General features: G+C 48.4%; 1 protein-coding gene across 1 annotated transcript in view; it reads left to right on the top strand.

Moving 5' to 3' along the window:
- Window positions 1–19,893, top strand: part of DMBT1 (deleted in malignant brain tumors 1) — a 106,284-nt gene extending 86,391 nt beyond the window's left edge. The window contains exons 45-54 of the mRNA XM_050803012.1: window positions 86–239; window positions 534–736; window positions 1,222–1,542; window positions 2,113–2,133; window positions 3,107–3,136; window positions 3,431–3,581; window positions 6,024–6,232; window positions 7,161–7,345; window positions 16,232–16,626; window positions 19,281–19,893. Of these exons, the coding sequence (XP_050658969.1) occupies window positions 86–239; window positions 534–736; window positions 1,222–1,542; window positions 2,113–2,133; window positions 3,107–3,136; window positions 3,431–3,581; window positions 6,024–6,232; window positions 7,161–7,345; window positions 16,232–16,626; window positions 19,281–19,557 (1,946 nt within the window). The 3' untranslated portion in view covers window positions 19,558–19,893. The remainder of the gene's footprint in view (window positions 1–85; window positions 240–533; window positions 737–1,221; window positions 1,543–2,112; window positions 2,134–3,106; window positions 3,137–3,430; window positions 3,582–6,023; window positions 6,233–7,160; window positions 7,346–16,231; window positions 16,627–19,280) is intronic.
- The last annotated feature ends 342 nt before the right edge of the window (window positions 19,894–20,235 follow it).

Consider the following 20,235-nt stretch of genomic DNA (forward strand, 5'->3'; position numbering starts at 1 on the left):
CTGGATGATACTTACACGGATGATTGCTTGTCACAAAATACCTGAAGACCTGGTACAATGGAGATGTCCCCTCTCTCCTCTCTAGGACCCTCTTCAAATTGTGGTGGCTTCTTATTCAGTGCCAGTGGGACATTCTCCAGCCCATCCTACCCTGCATACTACCCCAACAATGCTAAGTGTGTTTGGGAAATAGAAGTGAATTCTGGTTATCGCATAAACCTGGGCTTCAGTAATCTGCAGTAAGTAATGCCTGGTCATCTGGTGAGGGGTGAGTCCCTCTGCAGCACACCCAGTGGTCTAGACTGTGTCCTGGGCTGGGATGCTTTTCACTGTCGTGTGCTGTGGACAAGCTTTTGGTCGCTTTGGTTCTTATCATAAAGCATCAGGGAATACTGATGTCCTTTGGCTTAATTGAGGAAGAGCTAGAAGAAAAACCTGTATTCAATGGCATCACTCGTAAAGTCCAAACTATTTAAAAAATGGAGGGCCAATAGGAATTTCGATGTTGACTTGAATACATTTTCTCCATACAGGCTGGAGGCACACTATAACTGCAGTTTTGATTATGTTGAAATCTTTGATGGATCATTAAATAGCAGTCACCTGCTGGGGAAAATCTGTAATGATACCAGGCAAATATTTACATCTTCTTACAACCGAATGACCATTCACTTTCGAAGTGACATCAGTTTCCAAAACACCGGCTTTTTGGCTTGGTATAACTCTTTCCCAAGCGGTAAGTGCACACTAGACCATGCCTACGAGGCTTGGTGGATTTACCCAGCTGCCTCTTTGGGGGCATCATGGTTCCCCAAGGAAATCAACGAAGGGCCTCAGCGATGCATTGCCCATTCTCCTTCTCTTAGCACTGGCTGTGTGAGCCTCAAGGAGGGGCAGGCCCTTGGGAAGGCAGCAAAGGGTGCAGACTGGGGGGTCACACCTGGCCTTGGGTCTGCCACCAACTTTCCGGGGGACCTAGTGACTCTCCTTGCAGAGCCACCCTTCTCTGTCTGGAGGTGAGGGGATCTGAGCTTGGTGATGTCTGAAGCCCCTTTCAGCTCTGCGTGGAGTGGTCCAGTACCTCCACTCCAGCTTTTCCACATTTCTATTTGATGACTTTGGAGGTGGGGAAAGGCCTGTGGGATGCTTGGCCTTTGAGGTTTGTTGTGGGACATTTGCTGTGGGAAATGGCCATGATTTCCCAGTTAATGTGTCTTTCAGATGCCACCTTGAGGTTGGTCAATTTAAACTCATCCTACGGTCTATGTGCCGGGCGTGTTGAAATTTACCATGGTGGCACCTGGGGGACAGTTTGTGATGACTCCTGGACCATTCACGAAGCTGAGGTGGTCTGCAGACAGCTGGGGTGTGGACGTGCAGTTTCAGCCCTTGGAAACGCCTATTTTGGCGCTGGCTCTGGCCCCATCACCCTGGACGACGTAGAGTGCTCAGGGACGGAATCCACTCTCTGGCAGTGCCGGAACCGAGGCTGGTTCTCCCACAACTGTCGTCACAACGAAGATGCTGGTGTCATCTGCTCAGGTATGGCCCAATGCCATGGAAGGCCCATTTCACCTGTAACCTGCTATAAAGGGAGAGCTTAAGGCCAGTGGCTGATGGTGTCTGTGGCCCAGGCAGGAGCTGGTCATGTGTGCTCGTGGCCTGTGCACTCCAGAAGAGCATGCAGGGGGCTGCTTTATCTTTGGCCAGTTTCTGGACCCAGGGCCATTATGCTGAACACTCATCTGACTAAAGGACCTCCAGCAATGATTCAACTTCTTTATGCTTCAGTTTCCTTGACTGTTGAGTCGGGGTGGCTATGATAGTACTTGCTGCCAGTGACAATTGGGATGATTTTAGAACAATCATGGTCAAGGAGAGAGTGATGGGTGTTATGACCTCAGCTGTAATCCTGATGACCACAAGTATGACGGGATTTAGGGAGCATCTGGGGAAGCTGTGAAGGCTTCTCAACAGCAATTGCTCGGTGGACCTGGGGGTCCTCGACAAGGGGGTCAGGTTATGAGCCATGTACGTGTATCTCTGCCTCATTCTGGCCCCTCCTCAAAGCCACATGTCTGTGACCTCTGCTTTTCTTCTATTCCTTTTCAGGAAACCCACTATCGACACCTGGTAAGTCCCCCCGATTTCCATTCCACTTCCCTAGTCTCCAGGTCTCTCCATTGCTGCTGCCTAGACTGTGCAGGGCGTGTTGCTCACTCTCCAAGGAGTTTATCTGTGGTGCCCTCCTCTATAGCCCCTGTCCCCTCCCCTGCCAGCCACCAGGACAGTGTGCCCGTCTCTGTGCTTCAGTGGCTTGGCCCACCTAAGAGTAGGATCTCCAGTCAGTCCCGAGGTGAGGCCTGCCACCTGTCAGATTTGCCTGTCCTCGCAGACACTAGACCCTGACCAATGCTGGCCAAATGGGGCCCACTGCATTGCTAAGCTCCTCCCTGCCTGCTCCTGAGCTGCTCTGAGTGTTCCCAGCATGGCTCTGGCACCTCAGGTCTTTCCTTTCCAATATCACCTCCCATCCCTGCTTGCCTTGTCATCTCGTCTGGCCTCCCACAGCAGCAGCTTCAGGCCTGCCCCTCTCATCCATTCTCCACTGTGCAGCCCCTTCAAGTGATTCCTCAGGGTCTTCTGGTGGTGACCCCCTCCTCAGCACAGCATGACTGCCAGGCTCCCTATGCTTGGTGCCCTCTCCCCCTCCGCTGCCTGCTCCATCCACATGGAGGTTCCCAAATCTCTTCCACCTGGGTGCAGTTGCACCTGCTGTTCCTCTGCCTGGGACACCCTGTTTCTACCTCTTTGCCTGCCCTCTAATTACTGCCCTTTTTTCCCCATTCCATCTGGGGCAGGGGCCAGACTTCCAGGCTCCTCTCCTTCCCCAGGCTTTGGTCAATCTCAGCCTCTTCCCACTCTGCTGGGATTCGCTCTCCTCCAGACCTCCCCAAGGGCAAGTGAGCTCCCCAAGGGCAAGGCCTGTGTCCAGCTCCTCCCTGTGGACTCAGGCTTGGCACAGCATCTGCACAGCTCACAAGCAGTCGACAGCTGTGCCAGGGATGCCGGAAAACTGATCCTGATCTTTTCTTTTTGTCAACAGCTCCTTTTCTCAACGTCACCGGTCCAAACAGTAAGTTCTGAGCTCCCTGATGAGTCTGTGGCAGAGTGGCCTGGAAATCCCCCTTCCCATTTCCTCAGTGACAATGGGGCTGGGGAGGAGACGGCTTCCCCCAAGGTGATCTCCCTGCAAGAGTGCCCCGCCAGCCCTCAGTGGATGGTCCAGATCTAGGCCACCTCTTGCTTTTATTTGGTTTCTGTCTTGGGAATTATTTTTTAAATTTTTAAAGTAATTTAAATTTAAAATAGTCCCCAGGTGACTGTGTGCTCTGGGGGTCCCCGACATTCCCGTTTTTTGTCCTGACAGCAAATTATTCCTGTGGAGGCTTCCTGTCCCAACCATCAGGGGACTTTTCCAGCCCATTCTATCCCGGGAACTATCCGAACAATGCCAAGTGTGTGTGGGACATTGAGGTGCAAAACAACCACCGTGTGACGGTGGTCTTCAGAGATGTCCAGTAAGTGTGTGCCAAGAAGAATGCCTTGGGGCCTCACAGACCTTTCAAGAGGGAATAAATGGTACTTAGAACATCAGGAGAGATGTTTGCTGGGAGACATTTTTGACCTAGCCCAGAGGCATCCCGTGCAGAGTTGGGGAGGGAGCACAAGAGCCTTGGACTGGACAAAAGCTCTGGTTTCAAGTCCTAGGTCTGCCACCAATTTGCTGTGTGACCACAGGAAGTCACTTAACTTTCCTGAGCCTCAGTCAAAAGAGGGGAATAAAATACCTGCTCTCCTCACCTCATTGGTTACTGGGAAGGTCACGAGAAAGAGAGAGGAGAGAGAGGGAGAGAGATGTGAAAATATTTACAAAATGTTGTCCAATGGAAAAGATGGTTGTTAAGTAGTAATGATAGACTTAGGGGCAATAATAGCACAAATAATCCTATTAGCAACCACACTGGCCAGGTATGGTGCCTCAGGCTTGTAATCCCAACAGTTTGGGAGGCTGAGGCCGGAGGATCACCTGAGCCCAGGAGTTCAAGACCAACCTGAGCAACATAGGGAGACCCCCATCTCTATGAAAAAAGAAAAATACAGAAATTAGCTGGGCATGGTGGCCTGCACCTGTAGTCCCAGCTACCCAGGGGCTGAGGTGGGAGAATCGCCAGAGCCCTGGAAGTTCAACATTGTGGTGAACTGTGATAGCGCCAGTGCACTCCAGCTTGTGGAACAAAGCGAGACCCTGTCTCAGGAAAGCAAAACAAAACAAAACAAAAAGAACAATTGTATCAGTTTTGTGGAACCCTTTTTCTCCACCCTCTCCTTTCTTCATGTGAGTTCCCAGGGATCAGGGAGAGATGGAGGAATTGCTGCTGCAGAGGGTAGGGTATCTGCTCTGCATCCAATCACAAGTAGAAATCATTGTTTTAAGCAGAGGGGACATTACTAAAAGCACTTTTCTTTTCTTTCTTTTTTTTCTTTTTTTGACACAGAGTCTCGCTCTGTCACCCAGGCTGGAGTGTAGAGGCACGGTCTTGGCTCACTCTAACCTCTGCCTCCTGGGTTCAAGCGATTCTCCTGCCTCAGCCTCTCAAGTAGCTGAGATTACAGGCGCACACCACAATGCCTGGCTAATTTTTGTATTTTTATTAGAGATGGGGTTTCACCGTGTTGGCCAGGCTGGTCTCTAACTCCTGACCCCAGGTGACCCTCCCACCTTGGCCTCCCAAAGTGCTGGGATTACAGGTGTGAGCCACCATGGCTGACCTCAAAAGTACATTAATATATGATTTATCCAAGGAGGTGGGTGGCCCAACTGACCACGAAGAGGCACCAGTATTTTCTAGTGTCCTGAACAAGGGGCTACACTAATTTCTTCTCTAACAGCCACTATTGAACAAAATAGTTTTCCCTGTTGATTTCTGTTTGCAGTGGGTTTTGGAGTCTCTGCTTTAGTAATTCATATGGGATTTTGCAAAAGATATATCATTTTATTCTCTTTGTCATTACAATACAAAGATTGCACTTAAAACTTATGCAGTCCTATGGGAAAAGGTTGACCATGAGTGGTTCTTTAACCAGCATCTTGATAGCAATGACCATCACCATTTGTGACATTTTACAAAGCCCTTTTCTGTATGTTGTTTTATTTGAGCTTCACCATAGCCCTCTTCAGCGTGCATGGATCAGATTATTTTGCCTTTGTAAACAGGAAAAGCTTTAGAGAGATTATTTGACTTGCCCAATATTTATTCAGTTATTTATTTCTCTCACTATGAACTCATGCATATTGATTTTATTCTGTGGGGGCACCAGGGGCTTTTCGATAGAAGAAAAATGGTCTAGATCAGGATGCAAGCCCTTCCTTTCCTGATGTAAAAGGCTGACACGTGAGGGGCTGTAGATTTCATATTTGTGACCACAAAGGGCAGGACTAAGACCCAGGCATGGAAGTTGAGGGAAGATGAGACTCTCTTGATTTAAGGAGACCTATGACTTTCTTTTTTTTCAATTTTTATTTTTATTTTTATTTTTTGAGACAGGGCCTCGCTCTGTCGCCCAAACTGGAGTGCAGTGGCACGATCTCGGCTCACTGCAACCTCTGCCTCCCAGGTTCAAGCGATTCTCCTACCTCAGCCTCCTGAGTAGCCTCCCTCACACTACAGGCTTGTGCCACCATGCCCAGCTAATTTTTGTATTTTTAGTGGAGACAGGGTTTCACCACATTGGCCAGGCTGGTCTCTAACTTATGACCTCAGATGATCCACCCACCTTAGCCTCCCAAAGTGCTGGGATTATAAGCGTGAGCTACTGTGCCCAGCCAAGGAGACCTATGACTTTCATTGATGAACTTTGTCAGAGTTTCTGGCACAGAAGTGCGACCCCACCCTGAGATCTGACCCCTGTGTCAAATTCTGGGAGGAAATGAAGCCAAATGGTGTTTCCTCTCTCTGCAGGCTTGAAGGTGGCTGCAACTATGATTACGTTGAAGTTTTCGATGGCCCCTACCACAGTTCCCCTCTCATTGCTCGAGTTTGTGATGGGGCCAGAGGCTCCTTCACTTCCTCCTCCAACTTCATGTCCATTCGCTTCGTCAGTGACCACAGCATCACGAGGAGAGGGTTCCGGGCTGAGTACTACTCCAGTCCCTCCAATGACAGCACCAGTAAGTCCCCTTGTGGGAATGATTTGTTGGGACTGGGGACATCCTGAGAGCATCTGTGGCTCAACTGTCCCGTGGTTGTGGAATAAGAAATGAAGGAACCCTTTCAGGTCACCAGGGCTTGATTTTCAGCTGAAAGGGGCCAGGAGTAGTGGGCCTCAGGACTCTGGCTGCCCAGAAATGAAGTCAGGACTAGAACTGGCTGACAGGTGCTGATTGGCCTTTCTGTGGTCAGCAGAGACTAAGTAGAGGGTCCCAGATGATGCTCTTAGTGGAGAGAGATGAGTCAGTGCCAGAGGCAGAGGTGACCTCTTGGCTTGAAACCTTGTGACCTTCTCAGAGTGTGGGACACTGTGTCCATGGCCTGAGACCTAACACATTTGGCTTCTGTCTGAAGATAGACTGAGCTGGGTGGCTGGAAGTGGCTGAGATAAGGTCACTCAGCCACTTCCAGCAGAGCCTGTATGGCTATGATTTGAGTTGCTGTATGGACTGATGTATAGATTGGCCAAGGGCCAGGCAAGGTGACCTCCAGGGTCTCTTATGCAGTCAGGATTAAAGACTGACTTGCTTCATGGCTAAAAGACTTTGTTTTATGACATTCCCATAATTTGAGCATGCAGTTACTTTCCTTTATAGATAAATGGTAACTTGGCCAAACATTCCACTTATTTAAAAATGCTGCCTCCAGTTCTCCATCAGAGAAATCCTGAGTCCACGTGCTCTCCCTGGGCTTTCATAAGAATGGGGCTGACTTGACCCTAGGGTCCTTGGGGGATTGCAGGGAAGTCTGTGCCCACACCCTAAGTGCCCACCCTCCCTGTCAGCCACCCTGGTCTGTGCACTTTTTAAGTGGAAAGGGCATCTGACTCCGTAGGACTTGTGGAGTCCGGGGCAGTAACTGAGTGCCTTATCTGTCCTTGTCTATCAGACCTGCTCTGTCTGCCAAATCACATGCAAGCCAGCGTGAGCAGGAGCTACCTCCAAGCCTTGGGCCTTTCTGCCAGTGACCTTGTCATTTCCACCTGGAACGGATACTACGAGTGTCGGCCCCAGATAACGCCGAGCCTGGTGATATTCACAATTCCCTACTCAGGCTGCGGCACCTTCAAGCAGGTAAGCCTGGGGCTTCCCATTCCATTTCCCAGTGCACGAGCTTTCTTATAGTGGTATGTGCTGTGCTTCTTGAATTCTGGGGATGCAGAAATTATGATTTTGGCATAATCAGGACATAATTGGAATAAAGGAAGATAAAAAACTTTCGTTTTTTTTCCATCAGCAGTAACAACAGCAGCTCCTGGAGCAGCTCCAGATTTTGCAGGGCCCGAAGCTTATACAGTTAGGGTCGGGCGTGAGGGGCAGGTGTTGAGAGGGGCAGGGGCCTCATTAAGTCAAAGAGTGCAGTATCTATGAACTTTTATAAACTTTATGACAACGTATGGCTGTGCAAACACATCACTAGGCCTTGGACGAGGCCCGCACATTGCACCAGGCAGGAAAGAGGGGCCCGAAAGCTTCAGCTTCATTAGCTCCACAGTCAGTTGGCCTCTGCAGCTGCCATTTGTTGAGCTATCACCATCTAAGATGGCCCCCTGCGTCCAATTTTGGGTGAAAGTGAAGCCAAAATGGTGTCTCCCTTCTCTATAGGCTTGAAGGTGACTGCAGCTATGGTTATACTGAAATTTTCAACAGCCCCTACCACAGATTTCTGTGATTTGCCTGGGACTTTGCAGATTTTAGCATAGAAAGTCCCATATTCCAGGAAACCCCTCACTCCCAGGCGAACGAGGACAGTTAGTCACCCTACAAGTGGCAGATGCTGTGATTAGTCCTTATCATACTCCCCCAGTGAAGGCTCAGCCTTAATTGTGTTGGGTTCTGGCTTGCTGTGAGTTTGGTCGGTGGAAGTCAGTTCACTGAAGGTGACCATTGTTCCTGTGCCAAGTGTGTAGCCTGAAGATTGCCACCTGAGCAGCCCTGCTGAGAGCCCTTCACACCTGTTCACACCTGTTCACACCCATTTGGAGCAGCCAGACAATTCTCTCAGCCCTGTTTCTTCTAACTTGGCTAATTATGCACAGCACATTCCACATTCTTATTCCTCCACTTATTTATTTATTTTTATTTTAATTTTTTAATGACAGGTTCTCATTCTGTTGCCCAGGCTGGATGCCCAGGCATGGGTGCATCATAGCTCACAGCAGATCTGAACTCCTGGGCTTAAGCAATCTTCCAGCCTCAGCCTTCAGAGTAGCTGGGACTACAGGCATGCGCCACCACCACACCCAGCTAATTAAAAAAAGTTTTTTTTGTAGAGGTGGGATCTTGCTATGTGTCCAGGCTGGTCGCAAACTCCTGAGCTCAAGTGATCCTCCTGCCTTGGCCTCCCAAATGCTGGGATTATGGGCATGAATCACTGCTCCTGGCCTCCTCTATTTCTTTAAATAACCATATTTCCTATCACACTGAGTGCCTCAGGGGCAGGGCCAATGTTTGGTTCATCTTTGCAACCCCCAGTGCCCCTGGTCCTGAGCCTGAGAGTTGATATAGTGTTATTAATAGCTCATACAGATATCAGACACTGAACTAAGCGTACTATATAACTTTTAAAATTCCTAGGACAACTTTATTCCCACTTAATTATGAGGCAATGGAGGCTTGCAGAAGGTAAGCCACTTGCCCAGGACCATATGGCCATGAGCTGCATGTCTAGGACACAGAGGTAGGGCTGTGCCATCCATGGCTGGAGCTTCCCACAGCTCTACCAGGCTGGCCTGTGATAATGAATCTTAATCTAAAATTAGAACTGCTTCTTCTGACCAAGAAATAAATCTGTACTCCACGTTCATTGTTTGGAGTGGATTCAGAATTTATCTCCATCGTAGGCACCATAGGCAAAGGTGACATCCATGCAAATGATCATGTTAATGTACAGGGTTCAATGGAAAGCACCTGAGAGTATCTTTGAAAGACTAAGAAAGGTCATACTGTCACGCGCATCTGTGTGAAAAGACCACCAAACAGGCTTTGTGTGAGCAATAAAGCATTTTAATTACCTGGGGGCAGGCGAGCTGAATCCGAAAAGAGAGTCAGTGAAGGCAGATAGGGGTGGGGCCGTTTTATGGGATTTGGGTAGGTAGTGGAAAATTACAGTCAAAGGGGGTTGTTCTCTGCGGGCAGGGGTGAGGGTCACAAGGTGCTCAGTGGGGGAGCTTCTGAGGCAGGAGAAGGAATTTCACAAGGTAATGTTGTCAGTTAAGGCAGGAACTGGCCATCTTCACTTTTTTGTGATGTTTCAGTTACTTCAGGCCATCTGGACGTATACGTGCAGGCTCAGGCTCAGAGGCCTGACATTCCTGTCTTCTTATATTAATAAGAAAAATAACATAAAATAGCATTGAAGTGTTGGGGCAGCGAAAATTTTTTTGGGGGTGGTATGGAGAGATAATGGACAATGTTTCTCAGGGCTGCTTCGAGCAGGATTAGGGGCTGTGTGGGAACCTAGAGTGGGAAGGATTAAGCTGAAGGAAGATTTTGTGGTAGGGGGCAATATTGTGGGGTTGTTAGAAGGAGCATTTGTCATACAGAATGATTGGTGATTTCCCGGATGCAGTTTTGTATGAATTGAGAAATGAAATGGAAGACACAAGATCTGAATAAGAGAGGGAGAAAAACAGGTATTAAAGGACCAAGAATTGGGAGGACCCAGGACATCCCATTAGAGAGTGCCCAAGGGGATTCAGCATAATTATTTGCTTGGTTGGTGAGTTTCTGGGCTCTATTCTTGAGTTTTTTTATGTTGTCGTACACCAGGCCAGATTGATTTAGGTAAAAACAACACTTTTCATTAAAAAATATACAGAGTCCCCTTTCTTCAGTAGTGAGTAAGTCGGGGCTTTGGTGATTTTGGAAGAAAGAGAAATGCAAAGCCAGCAACTGTTTGTTAAAGAAGGATTAGAAATGGCTAGGAGAGAGTGAGTGAGATTGATAGTGTGGTGGAGATAGCTGGGGAGAGGTAGAGGGTGGCTTAAGAATAGGAACGAGAATAAGATTTTGAGTATAAAAGTAAAGAATAGGACTTCAGGGTGAAAGTATTGGAGCATACTTCCTGTCAGCAAAGATTATCTATCCACTTTAAAAGAGACTTAAGGGTGGTGGTTTGAGATAAAACCAGGACATATCAGTTATGATGGTTTGAAGGAAAAGTGTAAACCGGCAGAGTAGTTGAGAATGGTGAATAGGAGTATGACTAGACAGAAGACAGTAGGGATGACAAGTTTTTGGGGTGCAATTCAAGTAGGGCTAGTGTCTGGAATGAGACTGAGGCCTAATAAAAAGGAGCGTCCATACAGGAGTCCAAATGGGCTGTACCCTGTAGCATCCCGGGGACAGGCTCTAATTCTGAGAAGGGCAAGAGGTAAAAGTACCATCCAGTCCTTTTTAAGTTGGAGGCTGAACTTGGCAAGATGTGTCTTTAAAAGACTATTAGTCCGTTTTACCTTTCCTGAAGATTGAGGACAGTAAGGGGTATGAAGGTTCCACTGAATACCAAGAGCCTGAGAAACTGCTTGGGTGATTTGACTAGTAAAGGCTGGTCCGTTATCAGACTATATAGACGTGGGAAGGCCAAACTGAGGAATTATGTCTGACAGAAGGGAAGAAATGACCGCGGTGGCCTTCTCAGACCCTGTGGGAAAGGCCCCTACCCATCCAGTGAAAGTGTCTACCCAGACCAAGAGGTATTTTAGTTTCCTGACTCCAGGCATGTGAGTAAAGTTAATTTGCCAGTTCTGGGCGGGGGTAAATCCCCAAGCTTGATGTGTAGGGAAGGGAGAGGGCCTGAGAAATTCCTAAGGAGTAGTAAGATAGCAGATGGAACACTGAGAAGTGATTTTTTGAGGATAGATTTTTATGATGGAAAGGAAATGAGAGGTTCTAAGAGGCAGGCTAGCAGCTTATAACTTACATGGAAGAGGTTATGAAATGATGACAGAATAGAATGGGCCTGTGAGGCTGGAAGGAGATATTTTCCTTGGTCCAAGAACTATTTACCTTGTGTGGGAAGAGATTGATAGGTGGCAGTTTCAGTGGGGGAGTAGGTGAGAGTGAGTGATGAGAAGGAGAAAAACTGGCCATAAGGGACAGAAGTTAGAACGCTAGCTGCTCCTTTAGCTACCTTATCAGCATAAGCGTTGCCCTGAGCGATGGGATCTGACTCCTTTTGATGGCCCTTGCAGTGAATGACTCCAGCTTCCTTTCAAAGTAAAGCAGCCTTGAGAAGAGTTTTTATTAAAGAGGCATGAATGATGGAGGACCCTTGTGTAGTGAGGAAACCTCTTTCTGCCCATATAACAGCATGGTGGTGCAGGATATGGAAGGCATATTTAGAGTCAGTATAAATATTAATGTATAGTCCTTTTGCAAGAGTGAGGGCCTGAGTTAAGGCAATGAGTTCGGCTTGCTGAGAGGTAGTGGACGGGGGCAGAGCAGTAGCCTCAAGGATAAATGTGGAAGATACTATAGCATAGCCTGCCTTTGCTGGTGAGTAGTGATTAGGCCTGGTTGAACTGCCATCAATAAACCAAGTGTGATCAGGGTGAAGAACACGAAAGAAGGAAACATGGGGAAATCGTGAATGCCAGGTGGATTAGAGAGATACAGTCATGGGGGTCAGGTGTGGTATCAGGAATAATTTGGGAGGCTGGATTGAAGTCCAGGCCAGGAACAATGGTAATTGTGGGAGACTCAAAAAAGAGTGAATGTAGTTGAAGGAGCCAGGGAGCAGAAAGTATATGCGTCAGGTGTGAGGAAGAAAATAGATTTTGGAGGTCATGAGAACTGTAGAGAGTGAGTTGAGCATAGTTTGTGATTTTGAGGGTCTCTAAAAGTATCAGGGCAGTGGCAGCTGCCACACGCAGACATGAGGGCTAGGCTAAAACAGTAAGGTCAAGTTGTTTGGGAAGAAAGGCTACAGGGTGCAGTCCCAGGTCTTGTATAAGAATTCTGACTGCATAGCCCTGTACTTCGGCTGTGTGTAATGAAAAGGATTGGGATGAGTTAGGGAGAGCTCATGTGGGAGCAGCTTTTAGGGCTGTTTTTTACGGATGGAAAGGGGAGTGAGGAAAGGATTTAGGATTTATGGGGTCAACTAGCATTTCTTTTGTGAGTTTATATAATGGTTTAGCCAGGATGGTAAAACTAGGTATTTAAAGGCAGAAGTATCCAACCACGCCCAGGAAGGAAAGGAATTGTTGTTTTGTAGAAGGGGTTGGGGTTTTGGAGATTAGCCAGACACGATTAGCAGGGAGAGCACATGTATTTTTATGAAGAATTATGCCAAGATAGGTAATGAATGAGGAAGAAATTTGGGCTTTGGAGGGGGATACTCGATATTCTTTTGAGAATAGATGTTGGAGGAGCAGAAGGGTGTCCTGTTGGGAAGATTTATAGGAGGGGCTCTAAAGTAGAAGGTTGTCAAAATATTTAATAAGGTGAGAAGCAGATGGATGGAAAGAGAGTAAATCATGAGAAAAGGCTTTACTGAAGTAATGAGGGCTGTCCCTAAAGCCTTGTGGCAGTACAGCCCAGGTAAGCTGCTGGGACTGATGGGTGTCAGGGTCAGTCCAGGTAAAAGCAAAGAGAGGCTGGGATGAGGGGTGCAGGGGAATAGTGAAAAAAACATCTTTAAGATTAAGAATGTGGAATAGTGAGTTGTGGAGGAAGGTATTGAGGACCAAAGAGTGTATGGGTCGGGCACCACAGGGTGGACAGGCAGAACGATTTGGCTGATAAGGCACAGATCCTGAACTAACCTGTAAGACCTGTCCAGTTTTTGGACAGGTAAAAGGGGGAATTTTAAGGAGCATTTATAGGCTTTAAAAGGTCATGCTGTAATAGGTGAGTGATAATGGGCTTTAATCCTTTTAAAGCATGCTGTGGGATGGGATATTGGTGTTAAGCTGGGTAAGTGTGATTAGGTTTTAATGGGATGGTGAGGATGCATGATCGGTCACCAAGGAGGGAGTAGAGGTGTCCCATACTTGTGGATTAAGGTGGGGAGATACAAGGGGAGGATGCGAAGACGGCTTTGAACTGGGGAAGAGGGCAGCAATTGGGCGTGGCTATCACCTAGGAATAGTGAGGGAAGCAGATAATTTAGTTAAAATGTCTCCACCTAATAAGGGAGCTGGGCAGGTGAGGATAACTAAAAAGGAGTGCATAAGAGAATGTTGTCCAAGTTGACATCAGAGATGGGGAGTTTTAAGAGGTTTAGACGCCTGGCCATCAATACCCACAACAGTTATAGAGGCAAGGGAAACAGGCCCTTGAAAAGAAGGTAATGTGGAGTAGGCAGCCTCCATATTGATTAAGAAGGGGATGGACTTACCCTGCACTGTAAGAGTTACCTAAAGCGTCCATGATAGTCCAGGAGGCATCCGAGGCGATGGGGCAGCATCAGTCTTCAGCCACTAAGCCGAGAAGATCTGGGAAGGAGTCAGTCAGAGAGCCTTGGGCCAGAGTTCCAGGGACTCTGGGAGTGGCAGCCGAGTGAGCTGGAGAGTCCGATTTCCAGTGGGGTCCTGCACACATGGGACACAGCTTGCGAGGAATCCCAGGCTGTGGGCATTCCTTGGCCCAGTAGCCAGATTTCTGGCACTTGAAGCAAGATCCCGATGGAGGAGGTCCTGTAGGAATGTTTGACCACTGTGGCTTAGGCATTTTGAAGTTCTTGTGTGCTGGAGATGTGGCTGGGGTTTCTCTCACAGTGGAGGCAAGGAATTGCAACTCAGAAATGTGTTGCTACTTAGTTGCCTCTATTATTGTACATCTTGAAGGCGAGGTTAATTAAGTCCTGTTGTGAGGTTTGAGGGCCAGAATCTAATTTTTGGAGCTTTATTTAATGTCGGGATCAGATTGGGTAATAAAATGCATATTGAGAATAAGACAGCCTTCTGATCCTTCAGGGTCTGGGGCTGTAAAGCATCTCAGGGTTGCTGCCAAACAAGCCATGAACTGGGCTGGGTTTTTATATTTGATGAAAAAGAGCCTAAACGCTAACTGATTTGGGAGAGGTCAGATAAAGAAAAAGGAGCATTAACCTTGACTATGCCTTTAGCTTCCTCTTTAAGAGGAAATTGTTGGGCGGGTGGGGGAGGGCTAGTCGCAGAACAAAACTGTAAACCGGACCAGGTGTGAGGAGGGGAGGTGATAGAAGGATTATAGGGTGGGGGAGTGGAGGCTGAGGAAGAACTGGATCCTGATTCAGTCAGGTGGGGAGCGACCTGAGAAGTAGCAGTCTGGGTAGGAGGGGAGAGGTCAGATGGGTAGGTAGAAAAGGAAGATTGAAAAGACTCAGCGACCCTTGGGGTTGGGACTGAGGGGACAGGCGGGAGGGAAAGGAGGAGGATTTGGGATGAGTCGCACTGGGAACAGAGACTAGGGAGTGACGGATGATGTGTAAAAGAATGCCTGGACGTCAGGCACCTCAGACCATTTGCCCATTTTACGACAAGAATTATCTAGATCATGTAGGATGGAAAAATCAAAAGTGCCATTTTCAGGCTATTTGGAACCACTGTCAAGTTTGTAGTGGGGTTAAATGGCATTGCAGAAGAAAATAAGGCATTTAGGTTTTAGGTCAGGTGTGAGTTGAAGAGGTTTTAAGTTTTTGAGAACACAGGCTAAGGGAGGAAAAGGAGGAATGGAGGGTGGAAATTTGCCCATAGTGAAGGAGGCAAGGCCAGAGAAAAGAAAGGATAGAGACACGAGAGAAGGGGTTGGGGGTGCTTGCCCCCCAGAAAAGCGGTGATTGCCACTAAGGGTGAAGGATCAAGGCAGGCATCCCTGCAGTGATCAGACACCTCTGAAACATGGAATAATCAAGCAGGCATCCCCACAGTGATTAAACACCAAGGGGAGACTGTCTTCCTGAGTCTGTGACTGGCGCTGGAGTTTTGGGTTCATGGATAAAACGTGTCTTCTCTATCTCTACCAGGAAAGGAAAGGAACTGAAATAAAGAGAAGGCAGAGATTGAAGGAAGGCGCCAAGATTGAAAGGAGAAAGAGGCTGAGGGACAGTGAGAGAGGTTGGGGAAGAGAGTAAAAAGTGGCCACTTACCTGATTTAAAATTGGTGAGATGTTCATCGGGCTGGTCGGTCTGAGGACCAGAGGTCATAGGTGGATCTTTCTCATGGAACAAAGAGCAGGAGGACAGGGGATTGATCTCCCAAGGGAGGTCCCCCAATCTGAGTCACGGCACCAAATGTCACACGCATCCATGTGAAAAGACCACCAAACAGGCTTTGTGTGAGCAATAAAACTTTTTAATCACCTGGGTGCAGGTGGGCTGAGTCCAAAAAGAGCGTCAGTGAAGGGAGATAGGGGTGGAGGCCATTTTATAGGATTTGGGTAGGTAGTGGAAAATTACAGTCAAAGCGGGTTGTTCTCTGGTGGGCAGGGGTAGGGGTCATAAGGTGCTCAGTGAGGGAGCTTCTGAACCAGGAGAAGGAATTTCACAAGGTAATGTCATCAGTTAAGGCAGGAACTGGCCATTTTCACTTCTTTTGTGATTCTTCAGTTACTTCAGGCCATCTGGATGTTTATGTGCTGGCTTAGGCTCAGAGGCCTGACAATATGGTTTATTGTGGTCATATGGTTTAAGTCATATGATTTATTGTGACAACTGTTGGTACTGAAATATAAAGCAAAAAAAAAAAATTTTAAGACAGTTTAGAGTCAGAAAATGTAGCTAAGAGCAGGTGGGCAACGTAGAACCCCTTCCTGTGGGTCTTCCCCAGACCTGGAACCAGAGTGTGGGCTCTGGCATCCTCTGCTGCCTCATAGCTAAAGGACAGGCATGTGCCATCGCCATCTCTGAGTGGTTCTGGGAGGGGTGGAAGTCTTGCTGAATCATGTCCCTCTCATTCACACCCAAATCAGCTGTGGGATTCCCTTAGCAGGTGACATGTGCCTGACTCTGCTCTCTTGCCTGCCTCTCCTAGGTAGACAATGACACCATCGACTATTCCAACTTCCTCACAGCAGCTCACGTGGCATCACGTGGCATCATCACAAGGAGGAAGAACTTCCGTATTCACCTCAGCTGCAGGATGCTTCAGAACACCTGGGTCAACACCATGTACATTGCTAATGACACCATCCAGGTCGAGGAAGTCCAGTATGGCAATTTTGACGTGAACATTTCCTTTTATACTTCCTCCTCTTTCTTGTATCCTGTGACCAGCCACCCTTACTATGTGAAGCTGAACCAGGACTTGTACGTTCAGGCTGAAATCCTCCATTCTGATGCTGCACTGACCTTGTTTGTGGACACCTGCGTGGCATCACCATACTCCAATGACTTCACGTCTTTGAATTATGATCTAATCCGGAGTGGGTAAGGAGTGTCTTTATGCGATGGCCTTAAATCTTTACTTGGTAACTCAAACATGAGTAGCCCTAAAGGCTTAAAGAATGCAAATTTTGATGGACTGCAGTTCCCAGTACTTCAAGCTTAACTAGATCCCTTTCTACATGTAGTAACATCCTGTAGCTTTTACCTTTGAGGTGATTTTACTCTGTGTTCTGTATCACATCCCTGATTTCTCATCAGGTAGGATGACCATGTATCATCTCCAGTTAACATCTGGGGAGGTGGGTGTCTGGAGAATAGAACAGCTCAGCAGTGTTCACTCAGCAGGTTAGCTGTAAACTGGGATTAGACTCCAGGTGACTGAACTCCAGCCATATGGTTAAAAAGACCTACGTATAGTGGGAAAAGCATTGATTTGCAGCAGACCAAGTTGAAATGTCAGCTCTGCCACGTGCCAGTTGCATGATTCTGGGCCAGTGAAAGCAACTCTATGGCCCAGCTGCTCGCCTGTCAGGTAGGGATAATGACACACACATCGTAAGGCTGTTGGGAGGATGAGATGAGAGAGAGTGGACGGGGCACTGAGCACAGACAGTGTGCGGCAGGTGGTGCACCAGGAATGTGCACTGAAGATGGCAGGAGCCCTGCTGCCCTCCTTCAGTCTGGGAATAGAAGCTCTGGGAGTCCATGGTTCTAGTCAAGCTCAGGGGGTGCAGAGGTCAGGCCAGGAATGTCAGGCTGGGGCCAGAGGGTGTCCAGGCTGGGCTGCTGTACCACAGCCCAGCTTCCTGGGATGACTGCACGTGGATGAGGTGGGGTTTGACTCTTCTGCACTCACGACAACACCATGATGTGCAACTCCAGCCCCCTCTGAAGTCTCTGTTGATGGGTGTGTACCACGCTTCTTGGCTTACAATGTAGACCTGGACACTTCAGTAGCCATTGCCTTCCAAGATAATTTATACCAATAGGGTAAAGGGTTCTGCTAGGAATTAGAGGTGGGTGGATTCAATTCAACACCCCCTTGATATGCTAAGCATAGCACCTCTTTCCAGGCACAGTGTGAACATATGTCAGTTCAGTAAGCAGGTGTTGAGGCTCATCTTGTTCACAGTCTATGCACTTTGTTCAATTCACAGCAGCCCCCTTGGTGGCTGAGAGGAGGGGAGAAAGCTTAACCAGATTCCCTTTGTACAAAGAGTCATCAGGTGACATTTAAATTTGTGTGAATTGATTGACATTAATGAAAACGAGTGGGTGACTTAGTTCTTCCCTGCCAAAGGATCCTTTCTGGTCAAATCCTGCCATTTATATATGACAATGCAATTTGCTGGGAAGATGGGGATGTGTGTGCAGGGGTAGATGCACCCTAGCTATATCTGGAGCACAGGGAGTTATTGGCTATCGCTGGCCATCAACAAGATCATGCACCTGGATGTACATTAGAATGACCGGGGCTCCAAACACACCCTGCCCAGGCCCCACCCATACATTCTCTGTATTTGGCCTAGTGGGGCCTGGGTTACATTTAAAAAATCTTGAGTGATTCTGAGGTGGACTCTTGGCTGTGGCTTCGCTGTGGCATTCTGGTCTGCCTGAAGCCCTGAATGGCAGGGTTTGATGGCAAATACAGTGACTGCCCGGGGGCTTCTGAGTGACCCTGACCTTTTTCCCCAGTGTCCCACCTCTGAACAAGCCTCCAGCTATTTTTGATTCCTCCTTTGCCACTAAGGGAGTTACTGTGGGAAAAAAAAAAATCTTGGTATTTGAGAGAATCTGGGTTGCCTATGGAGGAAAGAAGGAGGCTCTAGAAGACAGAAGGAGGGGAGCAGATCCTGGCCAGGTTCCCAGGCTGAGCCAGACTGCCCTGGAGACCACACCCACCACCCATGAGAAATGCCCATCCTAGGCCGGTGGGCCAACTTTCCTGGCTCTTCTGTTTGCCGCACCCTTCAAAATCCCACCAATCTATAATAACTGGGTTAGTGTGAGCTGCTTCTTCCATATCTTAGGAAAATTCCTGTAAGCATATCCTTAGGTTATTTTCCTTCTGACAGTGGCTGAGAGGAGGTGCCCAAGGGAATGAGGAAGGGGTTGATATCGGGGTAGGGGCTACTGGAGGGTTCGCAGGCCAGTGTGGAAAGTACAGTTGCATAGGGCTCAGGGCAGGCTGACGAGGGTCAGGAGAGAGAGGCCCTGGGAGAGGGAGGGCCAGGGCACTGTACTCAGAGTGCAGCCCAATGAGACACTGCCTGGCCCTGACACCAGGAGAGAGAAGGGAAGGTCATTTCCTTTTCTGCTCTGTCTCTGGGTCCCGCTCCTGGGCGCCAAACTCCAGCTACTTCCCTGACTCACCAGGCTTACCTGGGTACATGGAGCGTGTGGTCATTGTGGAATTAGGCTGCAACCCACTATGCAGTATGGGGCCTGCGTGTCTATCGGGAAAACCCCCGCAGGCTTTGCTACCTAAAGATGGTGGTGAGGTACCAGAGCTGCCAGGATTTGTCTGCAGGCCCCACAGTGAGTGTCTGATCCACACGTTCTGACAGAAGGAAAGTCAGGTGTGCAGGAGGCAAGGGCAGTGAGGACAGGCTGTGGAGTTCCTCACCTGGCATAACTGAGTCATGAAGAAAGAATTGGGCCTTGGTGAGAGCTAAAGGGCTACTGTTCTCTTCCAGATGCGTGAGGGATGACACCTACGGATCCTACTCCCAACCGTCTCCTCGCATTGCCCGCTTCCGGTTCAGGGCCTTCCACTTCCTGAACCGCTTCCCCTCCGTGTACCTGCGTTGTAAAATGGTGGTGTGCAGGGCGTATGACCCCTCTTCCCGCTGCAACCGAGGTTGTGTGATGAGGTCCAAGAGGGATGTGGGCTCCTACCAGGAAAAGGTGGACGTCGTCCTGGGTCCCATCCAGCTGCAGACCCCCCCACGCCTAGAAGAGGAGCCTCAGTAGGTGGTCGCTCTCAGACCCCACTGCCCACCGGGGCACAGACCCCTGACTCTCGGGGACTTGGGATGTTTCTCTTGGTGTCATACTCCAACTCAAATTGAGCTCTACACTGTGCTGCACCTGGTCATACAGAGTTGAATCAGACCTGGTTCCTGCCTTCCCCAAGGCTCATGGTCCTTAGAGGACCCATTGCAGGGCGAGGTCAAGAGAGTTCTGACCTGGATGGCCCATAGACCTGACGTCCTAGAATCCATGCTTCTCACCTGTGAAATGAAAATGTCAATACTTACTTCTTAGCACTGTTGAGAGGGTTACATAAAAGAATTTTGGTGAAACTGCCTCAGCCTGTTCCTGGTGCAAGTCACTGAGTGCTTGGTAAATGGTAGTTTTTGTTACTCCTGTTGTCACCCATGTTAACAACACTAATGATGACAGTATTCCTCACAATGATAGTAACTATAACAGCAGACATGTTGACATCAGGGTCTAGACAGGGCCATGGGGATGCCAGCTGCATCGATTTGTCCTGACCGCTGGCAGGCTCCGCTCGGCACAAGCCATGTCACTTTTCTCCTCTGGAACAGGGAGTGCACCCGCTGCTGTGTTGCTGTGCTGCTGTGCTGCTGTGTTGCTGTGTTGCTCTGTTGTTGTGTTGCTGTATTGTGTGCTGCTGTGTTGCTG

The sequence above is a fragment of the Macaca thibetana genome, chromosome 9, assembly GCF_024542745.1.
Source record: "Macaca thibetana thibetana isolate TM-01 chromosome 9, ASM2454274v1, whole genome shotgun sequence".
NCBI classification, from domain to species: Eukaryota; Metazoa; Chordata; class Mammalia; order Primates; family Cercopithecidae; genus Macaca; species Macaca thibetana.